Source organism: Oryza glaberrima, chromosome 3, assembly GCF_000147395.1.
Source record: "Oryza glaberrima chromosome 3, OglaRS2, whole genome shotgun sequence".
Lineage (NCBI taxonomy): Eukaryota > Viridiplantae > Streptophyta > Magnoliopsida > Poales > Poaceae > Oryza > Oryza glaberrima.
The window spans coordinates 5137534-5148671 of NC_068328.1; the positions used below are offsets into that span (position 1 = coordinate 5137534).

At 49.4% G+C, this 11138-nt stretch overlaps 2 protein-coding genes across 3 annotated transcripts; one reads left to right on the forward strand and one right to left on the reverse strand.

The window, feature by feature from the left end:
• The first annotated feature begins 704 nt into the window (after positions 1 to 704).
• LOC127768981 (formin-like protein 8) lies at positions 705 to 6044 on the forward strand. Of its 2 annotated transcripts, XR_008016643.1 has the most exons (6): positions 705 to 2317; positions 2407 to 2612; positions 3649 to 3890; positions 3992 to 5159; positions 5250 to 5404; positions 5757 to 6044. XR_008016643.1 is itself a non-coding variant. In XM_052294654.1 (4 exons), the coding sequence occupies exons 1-4, from the start codon at positions 870 to 872 to the stop codon at positions 4772 to 4774; spliced, it is 2679 nt and encodes an 892-aa protein (XP_052150614.1). In that variant the 5' UTR covers positions 705 to 869; the 3' UTR covers positions 4775 to 5219. The 2 variants fall into 2 exon arrangements, 1 of the variants encoding a protein (XP_052150614.1); XM_052294654.1 differs by lacking the exons at positions 5250 to 5404; positions 5757 to 6044 and having other exon boundaries at positions 3992 to 5219.
• On the reverse strand, positions 5340 to 10874 carry LOC127769038 (uncharacterized). Its single transcript, XM_052294737.1, has 3 exons — positions 10257 to 10874; positions 5490 to 5549; positions 5340 to 5390 (listed from the first exon to the last, which is right to left on the reverse strand). The coding sequence occupies exons 1-3, from the start codon at positions 10872 to 10874 to the stop codon at positions 5340 to 5342; spliced, it is 729 nt and encodes a 242-aa protein (XP_052150697.1).
• Positions 10875 to 11138: the final 264 nt, after the last annotated feature.

Genomic DNA, 11138 nt, shown 5'->3' on the forward strand with positions numbered 1-11138 from the left:
ATAAAGATTGGTATTTGAAGATCCAATCCCAGCAAGAGAAAGATACAGATTGTTAATGGTTCTGTAAAGAGAGAAAAGAAGCAGGTACTAAGCAACCCCAGGGCAGCATCCAACGACGGATTGCTTTGTGCATTGTCAATCAGTACATCCTCTTTAAATAAAAATGTACTAGTAATAAATCAGTACATTGCGCGCGCGACCCAAACACGGTAGGAAAGGCCCAGGCTTTAACCGGGAAGCCCCACATGTCAGTGAACGCAACCTGATTAGTTTAAGCCACCGGAATGCTGTTCGGCGACACTGATGTTCACATCAACTGGCTGGTTGGTACGCAAAGTATAGGATTCCAGTTCAGAATGTGTCTTGTGTGGAATATTTTCTTTCCTTCGCTGAGCACCAACCTACCACAACCTAATTGTTTAACTCATTAATTTCTCCAGAGGCAACAGGACTACATGATATCTTTATACCATCTAAGTTTTTTACACTACCAGCTACATAATGTTGAGTTTTTTTTAAAGAAGAAAAATAAAGGTCCATCTAATCTAAAGTATGGTTTCTTGGTGAGTGAGTGACTGAGTGGGTACCTACAAATAAAAAGAGGAGGAAATGCTGCGAAAGAGAGGGGAAAAGAGGGAAAAGAAGCAAAACGGAAAGCAGATTCCCATGCCACGTGTGAGGGAGACCGTTGATCTCCAACGATGGATTGCATATGGTACAACTCCGAAACCGAAAAATGGCGGCTTTCTTCCTCTCTCCCCTCCCTCCCCTTCGCTCACTCTCTCTCACTCTAGAAAGCAGCAGCAGCAGCTGCAGCTGCCTTGGTTGGCTCGATTTTAATTTTTTGTTTTTCTTTTCTTCTGCTGTCAATGCCTCCCGCCATCGCGCGATTCGTCGCGATCGCGGCGGTGTTGCTGTGTGGCCATGTCGCGGTGGCCGCTGAGTCCGGCGGTGTCGGCGGCGGCAGTGCGAGGAGGGTGCTGCATCAGCCGCTCTTCCCCATTGAGTGGACTCCTCCACCATCGCCGCCGCCGCCGCCTGCACCGGATTTTACCTCCGACCCCAGCACTCCGCCGGCGCCTGACGCGCCTTCCGGCGACTTCTTCCCTCCGGCGCCACCGACCACGACGACGCCGACGAGCCCCGGAACGACTCCCTCCCCGACCACCGTCGCCGCCGACGTCTCGAAAACTCCGTCGGGGTCCGGCTCGGGACACCACGGAGGCGGCCCTACGAAGGCGACCATAGTCGCTGCCGGGGCGGGCGCGGCTGCCGCCGTCGCGCTGCTCGGCTTCGCCTGCGCGTTCCTGATCACCGGCCGCGCCCGCCGCCGCGGCGACTCGCAGAAGCTGCTCGGCCCCGACCGTGCCGGCGCGCATCGCAGCGCCGCCACCTCCGCCGCCGACTTCCTCTACGTCGGCACGGTGGAGCCCACCACCCCCGCGCGCCACCACGGGCCCACCACCGCCGATCTCGTGGGGTCCCCGTACCGCAAGCTGCGCAGCGAGCGGGCGCGGCGCGGGGTGAGCCGCGACGAGGACGCCGACCACCCGAGCCCGGAGCTCCGCCCGCTCCCGCCGCTGCGGCGCGCCGCAACGCTGGGCTCCTCCGACGAGGACGGGTACTACACGCCGCGGCAGCTCTCCGGGGGCTCCGGTGGGGGCGGCGCCGCCGAGGCCTGGAGCTCGGCGAGCGCGTCCAGCCCGCCCACCACCACCACGGCCTCACGCCGCAGCCTCCCCAGCATGACCAGCGACTTCTTCCCCCCGGTCGCTGCCATCGCCGCGCCACCCGCCCCGCCCCCCGCGCGCTCCCGCCGCACGCCCCCGCGCACGCGCTTCTCCACGGGCTCCACCCCCGACACCAAACAGGTGACCTCGCCGTCACCGCGGCCGGTGCAACCCTCCAATGCACCCCCACCTCCACCTCCACCGCCACCTCCCCCACCACCACCGCCACCGCCGAAGTTGAATACAGCGCCGAAACCACCTCCACCACCACCACCACCACCATCCGTGCCGTCAAACAACAATCTCCCAAAGCCGGCGGAGCCGCCGGCCGTGCCGACATCGAGGCGCCGGTTGCTCAAGCCTCTGCCACCCGAAGGGCCGCGCATTGCCATGCCGATGCCGATCACCGCGGCGACGACGGTGGACAACAACGGGAGCACGTCAATGCGGGAAGGGGACAACGCCGCCGCCGACGACGGGGGCAGCGGCGAGCCCCGGCCGAAGCTGAAGCCGCTGCACTGGGACAAGGTGCGGGCGACCTCCGACCGCGCCATGGTCTGGGACCAGCTGAAGTCAAGCTCATTCCAGTTGAGATTTGGTCCACACTACTGAATGCCGTGATTGCTACAGGTTTGGTCTTTGAATTACGCGTGTGACGTTGAGGCGTTCCTTTCAGGTTGGACGAGGACATGATCGAGGCGTTGTTCATGAACAACTCGACGCCGGCCGCGCCGCCGAGAGAGGTCGGGAGGAAAGCCGCCGGAGTGCCGTCGTTCCGGCAGGAGGAGAGGGTGCTCGACCCCAAGAAGGCGCAGAACATCGCCATCCTGCTGCGCGCGTTGAATGTCACGCGTGAGGAGGTCTCGGATGCACTGTTGGATGGTGAGTACTTAGTTCAGTTTACTGCTTTTGACATTGCATTGTTAATTCAGCGTACCACGATAGAATCATCATTTCATTTTTGTTGGTAATAGTAGTCGCTATCTGATTTGATATAGTGTTTGATTAGCTTCCATCGTTCTATAACTGAAGAAGACTTTTACTGTTTGCAAAAAGCGACCTTAAATTGGCTTAGTTGTGTTTGTTTAGCACATTTGTTGCTTTGGTAGGATGTTTTATTCAGATTTTGTTGCTCGGTCCGTACTTTCGATGATATTTTGTTTTGTTTTCTTGGTGGCATGCCCGTTTGATAGTGCTAGGTACTTAGGAGCTGTTGAATTAACAGAAAAAGTCAGGTCTTGATAATAAAGACCTCAACAGAACTTACAGTGACTTGGAAGTTTGAAACATCCATCATATGTTACATTGAACATTATTTTTCTTTATGTCGTTGTCGAGGTAATAGTAATACTACTCTCTATACAGTATACAGCTGCAAAATTTATCGAGTTAATAATATTGACAGCATCAACGGCAGTCTAGAAAACTATCAGTTATCTTGGTTGTGCCTGTTTTAAATTCGAATTGCACAACTTTTCCTTTGGAAACAAAACAAATTGGAAAACTAAACTTGTTGTGTTTCGTGAATCCTAAGTTCTCTCAAGCCATCGGTGTTTTTCTCATTGTTATCATATTTCATCTTTTCTAAGCAATCACATTCTTAAAAACTACACTGTCTGAACCAAAATCTTCCTCATCCTCAGAAGTCAGAACAATATATGAACTACTCCCTCCGTTTCACAATGTAAGCCATTCTAGCATTTCCCACATTCATATTGATGTTAATGAATCTATATATATATCTATCTAGATTTATTGGTATCAATATGAATGTGGGAAATGCTAGAATGACTTACATTGTGAAACGGAGGTAGTAGTTTTTTTCATTGCGGCATACTGTAAATCTGTAATTTAGTATGCCATCTCTACATGAGGGTGTCCAGTGAATATGTGTAATTTCTATTGTTCTTTTGAGCAGGCAATGCTGAATGCCTGGGGAGTGAACTTTTGGAAACATTAGTCAAGATGGCTCCTACTAAAGAGGAAGAACTGAAACTACGAGACTACAGTGGTGACTTATCGAAACTTGGTTCTGCCGAGCGCTTTCTAAAGGCTGTGTTGGATATACCTTTTGCCTTCAAAAGAGTTGATGCAATGCTATACCGAGCCAATTTTGAGACTGAAATAAATTACCTAAGAAACTCTTTTGAAACTCTGGAGGTATGCTAAGTCTTTTAGTTTGCCATGTTGAATATCATCACCATTTTCAACTATTAAACCTACAATTAGCTGACATTTCTTGTCATGTTTTTACTTTTTAGGCTGCTTGTGAAGATCTTAGAGGCAGTAGGTTGTTCCTAAAACTCCTTGAAGCAGTGCTGAGAACCGGAAACCGGATGAATGTTGGGACAAATAGGGGTGAGGCTAAAGCCTTCAAGCTTGATACTCTCCTGAAACTAGCAGATGTCAAGGGCACTGATGGTAAAACCACATTGCTCCATTTTGTCGTCCAAGAAATTATTCGGTCAGAAGACGCAAAATCTGAAAAAGAAAGTGCCATGATTAGTAGCTCTAAAGATGACCGTAAGCATGGTCTCAAGGTTGTATCTGGGCTCAGCAGCGAGCTTGGAAACGTCAAGAAAGCGGCTACCATGGACTTCGATGTGCTTCATGGTTATGTCAATAAGCTAGAAACAGGTCTTGAAAAGATCAAGTCGGTCTTGCAACTTGAGAAAAAATGCACTCAAGGCCAGCGATTCTTTATGTCAATGCAAGACTTTCTGAAGGAAGCTGAAAGGGAGATAGAGAGAGTCAGAGGTGAGGAGAGGAGAGCTTTGGGGAGAGTGAAGGACATCACTGAGTACTTCCATGGCGACACCGCGAAAGAGGAAGCGCATCCTCTGAGGATATTCATGGTGGTGAGGGACTTCCTGTCAACGTTGGATCAAGTTTGCAGGGAGGTTGGCCGGATGCAGCAGGACAGAACAGTCATTGGTGGATCGGCTAGGTCATTCCGCATCTCAGCAACATCCTCATTGCCAGTTCTAAGTCTCTATGGCCAACGGAGAGAAAACAACTCCGATGATGATAGTTCATCGTCATAGGGTAAGAAGGATAAGGAACATACTGAATTTTGGAATGAACATAGACGCACAAACTTTTACAGCTTATAGCAGATGCAGCAAATGCTACATTGCTGCTACAATGACGATGACAAAGGAAGCACATGTGTACCGTGGGGAACACCATGTTTAGGAGAGATCAGGGGTTTATACACTTGGATCATGTGGAAATTCTTTTGTACAAAAGAATAATAATTATAACAAAGCTCTTTTTGTTGAGTAATTTGCAATCAGCAGGCTGAGAAAAGAGTCTCACTTCAGTAGTATCTTGCAGTTGCTTGCAAGATAACTGCAATCTTCTTATGTAATTATTATATTCATCTAGTTTGCCAACTAGTAACTATAACCTGGAGACCATTCACAGATGGTAATCTTTAGTCTGTGCCCATAATCTATTGTTGTCTTAAAAAAATGAAGCAACTTATATTCAGGCCTTCTCTGCACTTCCCTCTTTCAGATTTGTTGGCCATATGCTGGGAGCCTGGGACAATAGCAAATCTCTCTCATTTTTCGACAATACTCAGTGGATGAATGCCTTACATCAACATCACAAGTACTGCATAACATGGGCTGCAATGGCCATCCTTCCAGATATCTTCTAGCAAAGCAAAGGTAAAAAAGAAAAAGTAAACCATCACTATGTTTGTGATGGATGTAAAGTAGCAGTCGAGTGAATAATAACTGCCAGCAAAGCGACCATCATAATCTGCTCCATCGCCAGCGCCCAGCCTTCTTCGTCGCTGTCACGGCCTTTGCTCTGCAATGTACAGGAGATAGTAGATAATAAGTGATGAATCGAGCATGCCATCTTTGCGTAGAGGTAAAGAAAGCAATGTGGGTCAGCATCCATCCAGCATAGCTACAGAGAAAGTATCCATCTGACCATTTTTCCCCTCTTCTCGTGAGAATGATTCCAGGCCTCATGATCGACTTTGATGAGTCCCTCTCGTATTCTTGTCTGCAGATGAACAGAGGCTCTACATCTGGGAGAGAAAACAAAGGAAGCATGCCATTCTGCAACATAGGGAAGCAATGGGCAATGGGAAAAAGAAGGCTTGATGGGTCCATTTCGAATGGTGGTGCCATGATAACCTACCCTTTGAAGTAGTAATATTTTAGTTGTATATGTGGGTGTAATGGATTGGAGGGGATTTACATACTTGCGCTCATTGAGGAAAGTAGTTTGATGCTTGAGTATTTGACTACTTGGTGTGTTCTTTTCAAAGGATTAGAATGGTGGATAAATTCACTCGTTTCTCGAGTTACTAAATGGCATGATTTTTTTATTTAAATTTATTAAATATCGATTTAAGTTATATTTTAACTTTACAATATTTAATTTGATCTATGTGTTAGGCCGTGAGGAGTAATTTAGTAAGGGCTATAGCCACTAACAAACTATCCGACCCAACCCATAACACCGCAGCTAAACATAATAGGAATAAGTTCACTTGAGGATTCTTATCTTGTTATCGAGTTTTAAAATCGTCCCTGAACCAGAATACCAGATATAACACATCCATAATCTTATAAAATCAGGTTATATTGGGTCCCAAGACAATATTGAGGTGACTTTGGATGACGTGGCGCTAGAAGAAAAATAAAAACCCATGTGAGACTTGTATGTCAGTGAAACAATATAGTATTCTTCTTATTTCTCTCCCCATCCTTCGGGTCTCGAGTCTCGGCGGCGACAGATGTGGCAGCGGCGTGCGGGGTGAGGAGATGGCGGCCGGCGTGCGGCGTGCCTAACGACGGCGGCGAAGGAGGCTCAACAGTTGGCGGAGGCACGCCGCATGCAAACCGAGCATCGACGTCGCTCGCTCTTCCCGCGGCGGAGTGGAAAGGACCGTGACCAACAGGGAGAGGAGCGGCTTCCACGGCGGATTGGAAGGCCTCCTAGTCTCCTCCTATGGCGTGCTCGGTGGCAGCCGAACTAAGGAGATGGCAAAGCCCATGCCACGCACAGCGGCGAGGAGGACGTACGTGCCCATGGCGGAGACGCTGAACCGCATCGTGGATTGGTTGCCAGACTATGACACGAAGGGGAAGAAGTGGAGGCGGAGGACGAGCGTAAGTTATTTTAGAAGACAGAGATCCCTATAAGGATTGTGAAGCAATGGACAATCCAATTTATCTTTTACTACCTCCGTTTCAGGTTATAAGACGTTTTGACTTTGGTCAAAGTCAAACTGCTTCAAGTTTGACTAAGTTTGTACAAAAATAATAGCATTTTCAACCCAAGACAAATTTATTATGAAAATGGGAGCGAATTTTCTAGGATTTAATGGCTTTGTGCTTTCAGTGGTAGGTGACGTACCCGTCTACAGCGAGGCGTCTGTGGTGACTTCATTAATCTCTCCAGGATAGATTTGCCAGCCCAGTCTTCGAAGATGGCAAGATGCTCATAGGGGTATGGTTTGCGTGTATGTTGTGAGTATCTGCGTTGTACCATGTAATTAAAAAAATATTAATTTAATAAAACTAATTTAATATTATAAATATTACTATATTTGTCTATAAACTTGAATTTGAAGCACAATGATGTGAAAATCTATGTCTCGGGAATAATGATGAGAAAAGCACAATGGTGAAGCAACTCAAAGCTGGGATCAATCGCCCTGTTGAAATAATTTTCCGCTAACAAAGAATGGATTCTTTGCTATTGGGTACACTGTAAAACAGATTCTCGCGCCCTGTAAAAATGATGATTTTTATTTTTCATTCGATGTGTAATGGGCTAGTCTGGTACCTTGATTGGGTACAGTTATCATTGGCATAGACGTCACCCAACATGTTCTTCACTGCTGATTTGTCGTAATTCTGAAATCTGACTTTCTGAACATTAGCCGATCTCCCTGATGCACCATGATATACCACCTACGTTTTAGCAGAACTCGTTAGATCATCATCCTGGTTTTGCCAAATCACAAGCACAACGCGTCCTGAATTTATTGCAAATACTTTGCAACATCACAGCCAGATGATATCAGATACTCCCTTCGTATTTTAATGTATGACACCATTGACTTTTTAACTAACGTTTGACCATTCGTCTTATTCAAAATTTTTATGCAAATACAAAAATGCTTATGTCATGCTTAAAGAACATTTCATGATAAATCAAATCACAATAAAATAAATGATAATTACATAAATTTTTTAAATAAGACGAAATGTCAAATGTTTGTTAAAAAGTCAACGGCGTCATACATTAAAATACGGAGGGAGTAGTTTGCATCATCAACATCACAATCAGATATAAGGAGTATTGTAAGCCCAGTAGTGTTAACTTTGCGATATTTTTGTCTCGTTTTTTGTCACTAATAACCTGACTTATTACCCAAGTTTACAGTGTTTATGGACCATTGTGTTAGGCCTTGATCGAGGAGTAATTTAGCGAGGGCGACAGCCACTAGCAAACTATCCGGCCCAGCCCATTAGACCGCAATTCCAGGGACTCGGGGACAAGTTGAGGGATAGAAAGTTAACTTATTCCAAACCGTAATACTCGCACGGGCTTTAACGCTGTTTGGGCCACGGCCCAAACATATCCCCTGGTGGGTGCGACTGCCACGGTGCCACCCATTTCAGCAGCAACTCCGGCGATCGATGCCGGTTGCCCTAGCCGCCGCCGCCGTCGCCCGCTGTAATTTCCCTCTCCATCCTGGCTCTACGTTCGCCGGATCGATGCTCTAGCGGCTTAGCGGACAGGTATTAGTTCGTTTTTTTTTTGTCCTTTCCTGGGCGTGTTTTAAATTCATCTTTTGCTGCTGGTTTTCATTTTTTAGAATATATGCATCGATGCTCTCTGCGAGTTCTGCAAGAAAACACAAGAGAGAAGAAGCAACGATCTTCTTCTGTGATTCAAAGCGATAGAAGTCAATGGAATCTCCCTTCTTTTCTTGGTTTCCGAGGATAAATTTCATAGGTTTTCATAAGCGACTGCATGCAAAGAGCTTAGTGGATTTCTTTAATATATCTCGTAGTCTGTCATGTTGCCTCACAAAACTCTTTCTATCTACGACAATGTTTTTTGAAGCAGATCTGTGTCAACTACTAATCAGCTGTGACCAGTTGCAGCAACTAATTCTGCATCTTTGTAAACTTCGGGATTCGTCAAAGCTGAAGTTGGATATGCCAAATTCAAAACTCCGCCTCGTTGAACTCTATTCGTGCAGTATCAAGACTGTAGAGTTTCTCTGCCTCCCTAAACTAGAGCATCTATTATGTGAATCTTGGTTCTTTTCAGTTGCCCCTTTATCTTTTGGTGTGATTCCATGTCTTGAGGGGTTAAAGCTTGTTTGTGCTGCGTATAGTAATCAATCAGGGTTCAAATTGACTGATCTTATGTGCGGTGCTTCAAATGTAAAGGATCTTACTTTGGATTTCCAAGGAGAGGAGGCAAGTTATTTTATTACATGCAAAATCATCGTATTTACTGTCATGTGGTGGTGGCTGATAGCCACATGTTTATATGCAATTTAGACTGAAACTGAAATAGCATTTTAAAAGCACCTTTTATGTGATTAGATGTTGATGGCAACTACTGTTTAACTTCTTTCTCTTGATCAAATTTCAAATATGTAATACATGCTCTCAGATTATCTTTTAGAGTATGTTTGTGTTATTACTATCGCGACTAGGGTTATTGAGTACATAATGATTGGACTGATTAAGAGATTTTTGTGCTTACAATTAATTCCTTGTTTATTTTGTTAATTTTGCATAGATTTGGATTAAATTTCAAGGAAAAGAACTACGCACCGCCTTGAACAAGATAACAAAGTTGCTTCTGCATGGCATCTATGTGAAATTTTTTGAACGACTCGCACGAGACGGTGCGAAGTTCTATTGATAGAGCAGGAAAAAAAAGTAAGATTACAACCCTAAAGAGTCGTAACCAGGAAAAGAAAAAAATACCACCACCCACATGACGACATCGCCAACACACACGCTCAGGAGAAGGCTAGTACCGGATCGGCCGCCGCTAAGCGTGGCCGACCGCCAGTAGACCAACAAAGGCACGGCTGGCGCACCGATGCTCCACCACCGCACAAGCTTTGCCGATATGTGGGACCCCTGCACCGGCGTCCCCCGCCGGCCAGCCTTCGTGCGCCGAAAACCGCGCCGCACCCACCGGCAGCTCCTCCTCATACCTAGGTCGCCTCCTCCACCGCCGGCCGCGCCTCTCTGCGCCAAGCTGGCCTCCTCCAACGGACGCGCCTCTCGCGCCAATTCGGCCTCCCTCCATCGGCCGCGCCTCTCGCGCCCAGCCGGCCTCCATCTCCGCCGCCCGCGCCTCTCGCGCCCAGCCGGCCTCCGCTGCCATCGGCTGCACTTCTCTGCGCCAAGCCGGTTTCCGACCCCTCCACCGAACGATGCCGCGCCGGCCAGCTACAGCCATCTCCCACGCCCTCGGTTAGTCAACCGAGGCCGCCATGCCTCCGGTGACCGCAAACACGGTCACCACCACCACAGCCTTGGTTGCTGAACACCCAGCCACCTCGCCCCCGACTCCTTCCCCGCCGCCGACGTCGCCACTGCCTCCAGAGTCATAGCCGCCGTCGCCACTGCCACCGACGCCAACCGCCGCCTCTGCAAATCGCTGCTCCGCCGTCGCCCTCCACCACCGAACAGCTAGCAGCCCGACGCCATGTCTTCCGCCGCCGTTGCCAGATGACACGGCAGCCACCACAGCCGTCACCGCCGTCGCCAACTGCCGTCGGCCAACTACCGCCGCTACCGTCGCCACACCGTCGCCGCCGTCGCCGACTGCTCCCATCCTCCAGATCCAGCCGAGAGGCGCGGATCTGGGGGCACCGCTGCCGTCGCCGCTAGGCATCGAGCCGCCGGCCACAGCAGCTGCTCCTCCGAGCCTGCCGCTGCTGCCCGCGCTTGCTCCGCCATCACGCCTGACGCCGCCGCCCGGCCGCCCGTGCCTGCGCCACCGTCGCGTCTGCCACCGCCTGTCGCGGCCGCCAGCGCCCACGCCTCGCCGACGCCGTGCCCGCGCCTCCGCGACCGGATCCAGCTGCGAGCGCGCCAGATCCGATGGTGGCGACGCCGGATCCGCCGCCATGCGCCTCGATGCCGGCGCCGCTCCGGTCGGCCACCGCCTTTGCGTCCACCCGCGCCAAGAGCTCGGGAGATGGCCGCCGCGAGCCCCGCCGCCGCCATCCTCGCGAGCCGCCGGCTTTGCCGGCCGCTCGCTCAGGCGACGGCAAGGCAGAGGAAGGGGCGGGGAAGGGCGGCGGCGGCGGCTAGGGTTCCGCCGCCCAAGTCGCCCGACGCGGGGGGCGACGCGGGGCCAGGAGAGAGTTCCCTCACGGGACATTCATTCATG

Coding starts and splice junctions, on each gene's coding strand:
- LOC127768981 (XM_052294654.1), top strand. CDS start 870: ATGCCTCCCGCCATCGCGCGATTCGTCGCGATCGCGGCGGTGTTGCTG. Junction 2,318..2,406: donor CTGAAGTCAAGCTCATTCCA/GTTGAGATTTGG, acceptor CGTTCCTTTCAG/GTTGGACGAGGACATGATCG. Junction 3,891..3,991: donor ACTCTTTTGAAACTCTGGAG/GTATGCTAAGTC, acceptor TTTACTTTTTAG/GCTGCTTGTGAAGATCTTAG.
- LOC127769038 (XM_052294737.1), bottom strand. CDS start 10,874: ATGGCGGCGGATCCGGCGTCGCCACCATCGGATCTGGCGCGCTCGCAG. Junction 5,550..10,256: donor AGGCTGTGGTGGTGGTGACC/GTGTTTGCGGTC, acceptor TGTACATTGCAG/AGCAAAGGCCGTGACAGCGA. Junction 5,391..5,489: donor CGATGGAGCAGATTATGATG/GTCGCTTTGCTG, acceptor TTGCTTTGCTAG/AAGATATCTGGAAGGATGGC.